This window comes from Bos mutus, chromosome 22, assembly GCF_027580195.1.
Source record: "Bos mutus isolate GX-2022 chromosome 22, NWIPB_WYAK_1.1, whole genome shotgun sequence".
NCBI lineage: Eukaryota > Metazoa > Chordata > Mammalia > Artiodactyla > Bovidae > Bos > Bos mutus.
In genome coordinates this window covers 69,697,180-69,709,028 of record NC_091638.1, presented here as the reverse complement: position 1 = coordinate 69,709,028, position 11,849 = coordinate 69,697,180, and the positions used below count along the sequence as shown (strand labels likewise).

General features: G+C 40.6%; 1 protein-coding gene across 2 annotated transcripts in view; it reads left to right on the top strand.

Annotated features, from left to right (window-relative positions):
* The first annotated feature begins 1,125 nt into the window (after nucleotides 1-1,125).
* Nucleotides 1,126-11,849, top strand: part of RTN3 (reticulon 3) — a 64,070-nt gene continuing 53,346 nt past the window's right edge. The window contains exons 1-2 of one of the 2 annotated variants that reach the window (XM_070359960.1): nucleotides 1,126-1,451; nucleotides 2,982-2,985. In XM_070359960.1, the coding sequence (XP_070216061.1) occupies nucleotides 1,307-1,451; nucleotides 2,982-2,985 (149 nt within the window). In that variant the 5' untranslated portion in view covers nucleotides 1,126-1,306. The remainder of the gene's footprint in view (nucleotides 1,452-2,981; nucleotides 2,986-11,849) is intronic. The other variant, XM_005894146.3, reaches the window with a different exon arrangement.

Sequence of the window (11,849 nt, the reverse complement as noted above, 5' to 3'; positions counted from 1 at the left end):
TGTCGCTGCTTGGCTGACTACCTCCCTCTTCATGAGGTTGCATCTTTACAGGATCTGCTGATCCTGCAATTGCCCTTGGGGTCACTGATTGCTGCTTTAGCAATAACAAGGCCTATAGCCTTGATTTTTATTACTCCTAGTCTACATTTCCCTTTTTAAAAGAATCATGCACATTGCAAATCATTTGGCCAGTTGTAGGTAGAAGGCTTTGAATTTTGCAAGCCAACCAGAGAAGCCAAGAGTAAAATCCAGTATAAATTAGATAGTATCTGGTTTCAAATACAGTTTCCACTAAGGACCCCTTTCAGGCGACGAATAAATTCAATTATATGTCTTTTGTGCCATATTCTCAATTTTTAACCCCTAATTTTACCATCCCATAACCACAGTCAGGCTGTTATCTTCTGGCTCATCTTTCTCATTAGTTTTGCTTTTTTTTTTTTTCGTTCATGTCTTCTCTGTTAGTTATTCGACAGGGAACTGGCAACCTTGGGACCCAAGGTAGACCCCTTCTGGGGAAGAGTAACGATAAGAACGTGAAGCAGGTTCTGCGGCTGCATTGCAATGTTATTGGAATAGTTTTTCATTCTGTATAGCATCTTTCTCCACCTACCAAATGGGAGATAGTACCATCTGTCCCTCATGGTGATGGGGTATTAGGATATATCCAGAAAAATCCATAAATCACCTTGCACAGTGGGCCTACACTGTGGTTGTCACCATCGGAGTCACGAGTAGGAACGCCTCAGACAAAAAACATCGGCTCTGGAATCTGTAGGAAAGATATGCTTCACTAATGGAAGCAAAAAGAAATTTCTATCGTTAAAACACATAATCAGCCTAAGCTAAAACAATCACAGAAAAATCCGTGGAGAAACACTAAGCCGCAGGGCCCACCTCAACTTCGGCCGCAGTGGTGGGAGGAGCTTGGTGTTTGACCACGCCCCCTGCGCCAGGTCCCCGAGGGGCGCCGCCCACCTCTCCAAGGGCCTTGGCGCTGCGCGAAGCAGGTTTTGGCCCTCCTTCCCTGGAGGAGCGCCGAGGGACAGTTCTTGCGCCTGCGCCCTGCGTCAGTGGGCGCAAGGCGACCGTCTCGCCCCCGCCCGAGGGCCCTTGTGCGCCTGCGCGGTCGCTCTCCCGCCCTCTCGCGGCGCTCGGCTGAGTCAGTCAGTCCGTCGGAGTCTGTCCTCGGAGTAGGAGAGGCGAGGCGAATTTGGAGAGCCAGCTGCAGAATTATTTTCTCTCCCCTCCCTGTCTCCCGTCCCACATCTCTCTTCACCCCTCTCCCGCCTTTGCTCGTGCAGCCATGGCGGAGCCGTCGGCAGCCACTCAGTCCCCGTCCGTCTCTTCGTCGTCCTCCGGGGCCGAGTCATCTGCGCCCGGTGGTGGCAGCGGGAGCCCGGGAGCCTGCCCCGCCCTGGGGACGAAGAGCTGCGGCTCCTCCTGTGCGGGTGAGGCGCGCCGGGGGACCCCGACCTCGGGAGGGGGGCCCTAGGGGGTCAGGGACGGCACACCATCCTCGCGTCCTGGAGGCTTCAGCCCCCGGGAAGGAGCGTCTGGAAAATGGGCTAAGGGGGAGGGGGGTGACAGGTCTTGCAGGCGGTGAGGAAATAACGGGGTGTGGGGAAGACTGGGGGAGGGGAGATATTCCCGGGGGCGTTAACGCCGAGACTGGGCAGGTGGGCGCAAGATACCAGTGTAGCGGCGGGGGTGCGAATCCGTCCTCTAAACCGGGGTGATTTAGTGGAGGATTAGAGAGACTGAGAGGATCGGGGCAGGTTGGTGGTAGGAGAAATGCCCTGTTAGGATTTTGAGGGGATGGCGGTGAAAGGGTTGGGCTGCACTGCAGGTTTGCAGACAGGTGTTGACAGAACCAACCGTTCATGGTTGTCTTCCAGAAAATATGGTTGTTGTTTTTTTTTTTCGGTTGCCCGTGGGGAGAATGAGGAAGTTTAATGGAAACACTGAAGCCGTTTTCTGTACTGTTTTCATCCGCCTTTAATAATTTTTTTGTGGCCACACTCGGAATGCCCGATTTTTCAGAGGCTCGGAGGTAGAAGGAGGCGTGATGAGAATAGCTCAGGGAAGATTTGGGAGGGAGCTGCTGACGGTCCAAGATGGATCCGTGGCTGCATCTGCAACACAGCCTGCTCTTCACTGGCGCGGCGTGGGGGTGGGGACACGAGGTTAGCAGCTTATATTCTAGAAGAGAATAGATAGAGTCATGCCAAGCAGTCGACATGTTTTAATTCCATGCTTTTTGTCGGCTGTTATTGATCGACGTATAACAAAAGGGGGTGTTTCCCGCAGAAAGGGGGGAGGGGGAGAAAATTCAGACAAAGCAGGGGCTGATGGAACCCCCTTCTCCTCGCATCTCTATGAAAGACTAGGAGGGAAGCTGCAGGCCGCTTTTAGTTTCCATTGTATACGCTTCTGCCTGCTGGTGGGAGCTGGCTGGCAAGCTCCCCTCGAGCAGAGATCTGCAGTGCAGATGCCGTCTTGAGGGGGAAAAAAAAGCACCATGAGCAGGTGGTGGTGGTTCTTAAAGGAACTCAGTCTTTGAAGAAGAAGAAAAGCTTTTTGTCGAAGGACCATAAGCTCGGGGGAGTACAGATAATTTTGCTCTTTATTTAGCTACCTTAAAGAATTTTGAGACGTTTTAAAATGCTTCATTGTCTCCTTTGCGAGAATCTTGCATTGATTCTCTAAAGAACAAAATTTATCTTAGCTTTCAATATAGTCTCTAGGTGTTTTTCAAACAGTGGATTTCCACGTAAATGCTTTGGTACCCGTTCGGATTTTCCAGTGTGGTTATGGACATTTCAGTAGAAACAGTTATCAGAGGAAGCTTCTGCAAGGCCAAGATGAGCTGTCCAGATAAAGGAATGAGGCAGCAAATTTAGAACCCCTGTCCCCTTTAAACCACTACCATTTCTCCTCCAAATTTTTGTGTTCTGGGCAAAGGTCCAGATGAACAGCAGCTTCGTTATATACTTAGCAACTTGATGTTTTGGCTTTAATCACTTGTTATTGGTTACTCTTACGTTGTTGGCCCTTTTGTGCATACCTTTGATTTTCTTGATTTTAAATTTTTGATACACTTGAAAAATAGATACTTTCGCCACCTTGAACTCTGATCCACTGCAAATATGTATTAATATTGTATAAAAATCATTAATACAGTTTTAGTGAGTTCAGTGCAAGATCCTCATTTGTCAGGTCACTACTTGAAAAGTTTAGCTTAAGACACTGTAGTGCATAGTCAGAATTTCATTGCCAAAGCTCTTCCTCCTTGCTACATGTTTTCTCCATCTCTCAGAGGAAATGTCTTAGGCTTTTGCACCATGAAAATAAGATGAAGTTTGTTATTACAAAATTTGACTCATAAAATGGATTCTTTAAAAATTTACCTTGATTGTTTTAAAATCTGTAAGTGTTAATGTCAACCTTTAGCTTCGTTTTCATTCACCAAGCTTCTCTTGGTTTTAGAAACTTTCAAAAAATAAGAGTTTAAAAAAAAAAGAAGAGTAGGTGGTCACTTGATGCCTGCAGGAAACAAATTGTGTCTTGACCTACCTGTTTAGTAACAAATTTTAAGATTTAGTTTCTAATTAAAAGTGATCAGTGATAGCGCTCCCCCCATCCAGCGCATTCAGTGTTAGCGCAGCTGGCAGTGACGTATAGAGAAGGTCAGGAGCCAGGAATGCCTTCCCAGATTTCTGCCTTTGAAGAACAACAAAGATTTCAAAGGCAGAAATTTGAGGTTGAGGTGAAAGATACATAAATAATTAGTATTCTTTTTAGGATGAGGGTTGCCTTATTAGATATCAAGTATAGATACCTGTCTGTTGCCTGAACTTAAAAAGTGGTTTAATAGTTTACTGTCTATAGCCTTTGAAATTCTTTAACTTGCTAGAGACTGTTCTTTATTATTGCTCTGAAAATCATGGTGCCAAAATAAAGCTACATTTCTTGTATCTCTTCATGAAAGTTAGCTCAAAGCAAAAAACAGCTTGGATAACTAAAAACACACACACACACAAGTTTTTGTTTTAATTACTTCTTTCCTCACTCGTGAAACTGAGTTGTTCCATGTACTTTTTATGGCTTCATTTTTACACTTTGTTCTAACATATCAGTCAATCACATGATTATGTAATATGTATTTTCAGTCTTAACTCTTAAGTAAAAAAAAAACTCTGACTACCTACCTGTTCAGCACTGCAGTCTGTATTGTACACATCAGATTAGCAGTGAGTGTGTAATATGGTGATAAACACACAGACTTGAGTCCCAGAGATACCTATGTTTCAGTCCTGTCTGTGCTTATTGACCATATGACCTTGTGCACATGCTAAGTCTCAGGAATGTGACCTAGACAAATTTGCTGCCCTTAACTCCTAACTTTTATTGAATAACAATACCTAGTATTTGATACATCTATTTGTAGGTTTAAAATATATAGATACAAAGAACAATTGAATAAGAAGTGAGAAATCATGAATCTTCCTCACAGTAAAGGATGCTCTTATACTTTGTTCTTCTTTATAAAAGTGAATTGGTTTTTTCAGCTTTTGACCCCTTGTATTTATAAGAGCTGCCACTCCTTTCACTCAGCTGACCTGTTAAATAAGTTGGGGGTGCAGCCAGGATGTTTCATAGGTCGCTTGGCATCAGTATGCTAAGATATTTTCTGCAGCATGCTGACCATAAGTATAGTTATGATACATTATAAAACTTCTGTCAATGGAAGCAAGAGGACAGGAAAGGGCAAGAACGGTCATGTAGTATGGTTCACAAATGCTTGTTGATTTGAATGGTTTTTATTCCCTGGTAATAGAAGATATATTTTAATGCTATCTTCTTTTAGAGTCAGATTCACAAATAATTTAACCACTCTGATCAAACAAACCAGTCCACATATATTTAACACTTACACCTTCCTTAAATTGAAATCTCTAAGGAGTTGTTCATGTAGTAGCTGGTAAGAGCATCGGTGCTTTTATTTTTATTATTTTAGAGATGGTCTGTAAACAAAATGAAACTAGTATTATCGCTTTTATTGTATTCTGTGATGGTGGTGTTGTCCAGTCCCTCATTCGTGTCCCACTGTTTTCTGTGATGAGGAAATTATGTATCCTTACTGATACAGTAGTCACCTGTTTAATCCTGTGCAGTTTATAAGCATCTGTAAATGAAGCTTGGTAGTGAAGGAATTGGTGACGTGTCATTGAAGGGCAGAAGGAACATTAAGGTTTCCAGTTTTGTGTGAGCCAAGACATTGTTCTGTAGAAGGGCACTTCTCTTTAGACTAGCCATAAACCTAGAACTACCGTTTTTGTAATTCTGAGCAGAATTATAAAAGCTCCAAATAAATGATTAACTGTGTATTTATTGTATGTACATACCTTATAGTCTGTGTCCAACTTTATTGTTAATGATGAATTTATAGCTGCCTCCTTAATTGTACAGACTTATGAAATAAATATGAATTTTGTAATATAACTTTTTAGATGAAAATTACCAAGTTGATACTATGTTCATATGATTTAAGTCATTCAGGAGTTGCACAGGAGACCAACTGAAGTTTTATCCCATTTATTTGTAACAGCTCTTCTAGAATTATTTTGGATCGTTGGGTATGTTATAGGTGTTTTTGAAAAAGAGTGTATACTAATGGGCTTCGCAGGTGGCGCTGTGCTGTGTGTGCTTAGTCACTCAATAGCGTCGGTTCAGTTCGGACTCTTTGCAACCCCATGGACCGTAGCCTGCCAGGCTCCTCCATCCATGGGATCCTCAGCAAGAATGCCGGAGTGGGTTGCCATGCCCTCCTCCAGGGGATCTTCCCAACCCAGAGATTGAACCTAGGTCTCCCACGTTGCACACAATGGATTCTTTACTGTCTAAGCCACAGGGAAGTCCCCAGGTGGCACTAGTGGTAAAGAACCTGCCTGCCAATGCAGGGCACTTAAGAGGTGCTGGTTCTATCCCTGGGTTGGGAAGATCCGCTGGAGAAGAGAACGGCAACCTACTCCAGTATTCTTGCCTGGAGAATCCCATGGACAGAGGAGCCTGGCAGGCTACGGTCTGCGGGGTTGCAAAGAGTCAAACAACTGAAGCGACTTAGCATGCTCGCATGTATATTAAGTAAATTTAGCTGTAATCAGTATTGCTTATGATTGCATCATTGCAGTGTTTTACTACATATCTGTGACTAGTAACATCTGTTACTAGAGTAGGACATGTTACTGTGTAATACTGCAATTTCAGAGAAAATCCCCTTATTTCTTACTTTTCTTTTTTTGGTTGCTCTCCACCACTTGAGGGAATCTTAGTTCCTCAACCCAGGGACTGAATCCATGCCATGGCAGTGAAAGCACTGAATCTTAACCAGTGGACCACTGGGGAACTCCTGCAGAAAATCCCTTTAAATACTTCAGTTGTGTTTCTGTTTTACATTTTGTGATAGGGTGGGTAATTGTTAGCAGTTAGCTTCCTCTTGTGATGGTCTCTTTAAATTTCAAAGAAATATTCTAATCTGTTTTTTCCAGTCTGTTGGTTCAGTTTTCCTCATAAGCACATCATCATAACCTGGGGGTGGGGGCATGGTTTTGGAGGCAGGAGCTCTCTGACTTCTTCCTCACTGGCAGTTTGCCCTTGAGGATATATTGAAAGGTATTCTGAAAAACACTTTTAGCAAAACTAATATGGAGCCACCTGAAAGCATTTCAACAGTGGGCATTGTCTTCATTTTACATAAAAGGCAGAAATACTTGATTTATGTCTTACACTTGTGTATTGCTTTATGGTTTAATTTGTGCCAGTACATTAACTTAATTCAACAAATATTTAAGCATACATCAAACATTGTGGCTATGAAGTTAAAGGTAGGATGAAACAGGGATTAAGGATCCAACTCAGTTCTTTCAAATACATACACTGCCTCTCCTTCAAATTTGAAACAACATGTGGTAAAAAATAGTTCTGTCACCCTCTTAAATTCAGTTATTGGTTAACCAAGTTCAGTTAACTTAGAAACCTTCACTTCTGGTCCCGTGGTTTCTAAGCCAGGTGGCTTTTTGCTCCACTTTTCTACAGAAACTTCTCTCATCAAATACACCAGTTATTTTCCATGTTACTAAATCCAGTGGTTACTTCTCTTTCTCATTTTATTTATTTATTTTTTAACCTCACTGTGAGGAGTGTGGAATCTTGGCTCCCTGACCAGGAATTGAACCCATGCTCCCTGCATTGGAAGCATGGAGTCTTAAGGACTGGACTGCCAGAGAAGTCTCTCTTCCTCATTTTAAATGCCCTTGATTCCTCTCTTTCCTTTACGCAGCAATCAGCAAATCTTATTGATTCTACAGTGACTGACTACCAGTTTTCCCAAGCTCCATCGCTGCTACCCTGGTCCAGGCTATTGTCATAGCTCTCCTGAATTACTGCAATTGCCTCCTAACTGATCTCCAGACTTTCTCTCTTGGCTCTCTTCAGTCTATTCTCCACACAGCAGCTGGTATGAGTCTGAAAAATGTAAGTCAGATCATTTCACTCATTGGCATATGCTCTAGTCACTTCTGATCACACTCAGATTAAATGCTGAAGTCCTTAGAAAGCTTATGAAGCCCTGTAGTATCTGGCCCCAGCCTACCCCTTGCTCACCTAGCTTTAGCCACACTGATCTTGTTATTTTTCACACCAGGAATACCTCTCTCAGTGTCTTGTTTGCTGCTCACTGTGCCTAGAATGCTCTTCCCTCATACATTCCTACAGCTCTTCACTTTCTCACCTCCCTTAGATCTTTGCCTGGCTACCTTATCAAAATTGCATAAGAGAAAAACACCCTGTAGGCTTTTCCTGCTTTATTTTTCTTATCACTTGTCATAATCTGTCTTACAGTATTTGACTTATTTATTTTGTATATTGTCTGCCACAAAATAGAAGTTTCATCAGAGTGGAGATTTTTGCTGTTTTATTTACTGCTCTATCTCTAATGCCTGTCAGAACCTGGCACAAAGCAGGCCTTCGTATTTTTTTAATGAGAGCAAAGACTTTATGGAATGGATGAGTAAATGGAGAACCTGTACTCCCAGGAAAATAATGCATATAAATGAAGTATTGCATCAACTTTCACAGATTCATGAACTACTATAAAATCTACTCATAAACCTCAGGTTAAGAAAATATTGTTTTTGAAAATCAGATTGTAAACTTTGCAGAACCTTCTGCATATGGAAATTGATATATTCATTTTGGTGCTGAGGAGAGACTTTTCATATAAGTGCATAATACTATATCCAAATATACTGTATGTTTAAGATTATGTTCTTTTACTACTTCTGGACTCTAGTTAATTTTCCACTAATGGCTTTAAATCCAGAAAATTATAACCACTTGAATGCCACATTTTGGTGTATGAGAGATTCACTTCTATTAAGTACTCAATAGTAACCTAGTATGATGTGGCAGAATTTTAAAATGTGTTAAAATAAGTCTGATTTCCATCTTCTAACAGAATCTGAGATTTTGATTTAATATGTTTTAAACATTATTTGCAGAAGAGTAAAATATTCCTAACAGTAAATATAGCACTACTTAGAAGTTGGGTTATTAAAACATTTGTAACTGATTTACTATTTTTATGCTTTGTTTTGTTTGTCAGACTTTCTAATTTTGTTTCTTTTGCAAGAAGAGTTCTGCTTACTTTTCCTCTTAGATTGCATATGCATTTACTCTACATATGTACACAGAAAGCTTTCCAGCTCTTTAGTCTTGTAACAGAGTGAGCATCTTGACTTCTAGAGTGAAATGCATAACTACTACATTAGTAGGGCTAAATGACCAGACTCAAAGTCTGTTTCTGAAATAACAATTTAAACTCTTGCTAAGGCTCTATAATGTTCAAGCCTCCATATCCTGTGTCTTCTACTGTATGCTGACCATCATATTCTGTGCCTTATGAAAGATGTAAGATGGACATGTAAGATGATCCTTAGCCATAAGGTGCTTCCAGTCCGATTGGAATTTGTTTCCAATAGCAAATAAGTTGAATGGATATTAGGTCTTATTTGGTTTATTGATTCCAGAGGGCCAAAACATTGTTAATTGGTCTGTTTTTACAGTAGTTATGTTAGCTCTAGTAAATTAAAATTATTAAAAATTAGCCTGCCAGTTTATGTAGATTCTCCCCCATGCCTTAAGTGGGGGAAATGCTTAGTAACTTGCTTCTAAAGGGTACAGTATAGAAGGGTGGGGAAAAGTACTACCATGGGGAAACTTGGCAAACTCTACCTCAGCCAGGGGATCAAGGTTAACATCATCACTGATAAGTCATATTAATAGTACGTACCTTGATATGGTATGACGAGGCAGCCCTTCACCTCAGTGAAGGGTTACCCCTCAGTGGTAATCCTCCCTGAAATGCATAACTACAGCCTAACAATGAGAAGAACATCAGATGAGCCCAAATTGTGGGACATTCTGTGAAATATACTTGAGCAGTCCTCAAAATTGTCAAGATCATCGAAGTAAAGAAAGCCTGAGAAATTGCCATAGTCCAAAGGCAGCTAAAGAGACATGACGACAAAATGTGATGTGGTTTCCTAGATGGGATCTTGAAACAGGGAGGGGGCATTAGGGAAAAGTTATTGAAATCTCAGGGAAGTATGGGCTTTAGTTATCAATGTATCAGTGTATCAATGTATCAATATTAGTTCATTAATTGTGACGTTTATCAATACCACCATACTAATATAACATGTTAACAGCAGCAGAAACAGTGCTGAATAAAAGCAACAGTCTTTTCTGTAAATATGAAATTTTCTAAAATGATTTTTTAATAAGAGAAAGCTTTAATCATGAAATAGAAATTGTTTTGGGAGAGGCAAGTAGGTACGAGTAATGCATTGGAGGTCTAGTGAGCACAAAAAGGTTTTGAAAAAGGAAAAAATGGCATAAAGTTTGGGGAGAAAATCAGTCTGCCTCCTAGACCTCTGATGGGGGAGAGGACAGTAACTGGCTCAGTTTAGCAGTTTTTACTGAGATCCTGGGTTGCCATCAAGAACTGTGGTCATGAAAAAACAGACAAAGATGACACACAAAAATAAAACTACAGGCCAATATCACTGATGAATATAGATGCAAAATCCTCAACAAAATTCTAGCAGACAGAATTCAACAACACATTAAAAAGCTCATACACCATGATCAAGTTGGGTTTATTCCAGGGATGCAGGGATTCTTCAATATATGCAAATCAGTCAGTGTGATACACCATATTAACAAATTGAAAGATAAAAACCATATGATACTCTCAATAGATGCAGAAAAAGCCTTTGACAAAATTTAGCACACATTTATGATTAAAACTCTTCCAAAAAATGGGCACAGGAGGAACCTTACTCAACGTAGTAAAGGCCATATATGGTAAGCCCACAGCAAACGTTATTCTCAGTGGTGAAAGCTGAAAGGATTCCCCCTAAGATCAGGAACAAGACAAGGGTGTCCACTCACCACTGTTATTCAACATAGTTTTGGAAGTCCTAGCTACAGCAGTCAGAGAAGAAAAAAAGGAATCCAGATTGGAAAAGAAGAAATAAAGCTCTCACTATTTGCACTGTACATAGAAAACCCTTAAGATACTATCAGAAAATTACTAGAGCTAATCAGTGAATTTAGCAAAGTTGCAGGATGCAAAATGAATACACAGAAATCACTTACATTCCTATATACTGATAGTGAAAAATCAGAGAAATTAAGGAATCAATCCCATTCACCATTGCAACAAAAAGGATAAAATAGGAATAAACCTACCTAAGGAGACAAAGGACCTGTATACAGAAAATTATAAGACACTGATGAAAAACATCAAAGATGACATAAACAGATGGAGAGATATTCCATGTTCCTGGCTAGGAGGAATCAATATTGTGAAAATGACTGTACTGCCAGATGCAGTCTACAGATTCACTGTTATCCCTATCAAATCACCAAAGGCATTTTCCCCAAAACTAGAACAAAAAATTTCACAATTCATATGGAAACACAAAAGACCCCAAATAGCCAAAAAAGTCTTGAGAAAGAAGAATGGAGCTGGAGGAATCAACCTTCCTGACTTCAGATTGTACTACAAAGCTACAGTCATCAAGACAGTATGGTACTGGCACAAAAACAAATACAGACCAATGGAACAAAAGATAGAAAGCCCAAACATAAACCCATGCACCTGTAGGTACCTTATTTTTGACAAAGGAGGCAAGAATATACAATGGGGCAAAGATAGCCTCTTCAGTTAGTGGTACTGGGAAAACTGAACAGCTACATCAACAGTTTCTAACACTATACACAAAGGTAAGCTCAAAATGGATTAAAAACCTAAATGTAAGATCAGAAACTATAAAACTCTTAGAGGAAAACATAGGCAGAACACTCAATGACATAAATCAAAGCAAGATCCTCCAGGACCCACCTCCTAGAGTAATGGAAATAAAAACAAAAGTGAACAGGTGGGACCTAATTAAACTTAAAAGCTTTTACATAGCAAAGGAAACTGTAAACAAGGTGAAAAGACAAACCTTAGAATGGGAGAAAATAATAGCAAATGAAACAACTGACAAAGGACTAATTCCCAAAATACACAAGCAGTTCATACAGCCCAATACCAGAAAAAGAAACAACCCAATCAAAAAGTGGAGAAAAGACCTAAACAGACATTTCTCCAAAGATGTACAGACGGCTAACAAACACATGAAAAGATGCTCAACACCACTCATTATTAGAGAAATGCAAATCAAAACTACAATGTATGGAGAGAGTAACATGGAAACTTACATTACCATATGTAAAAT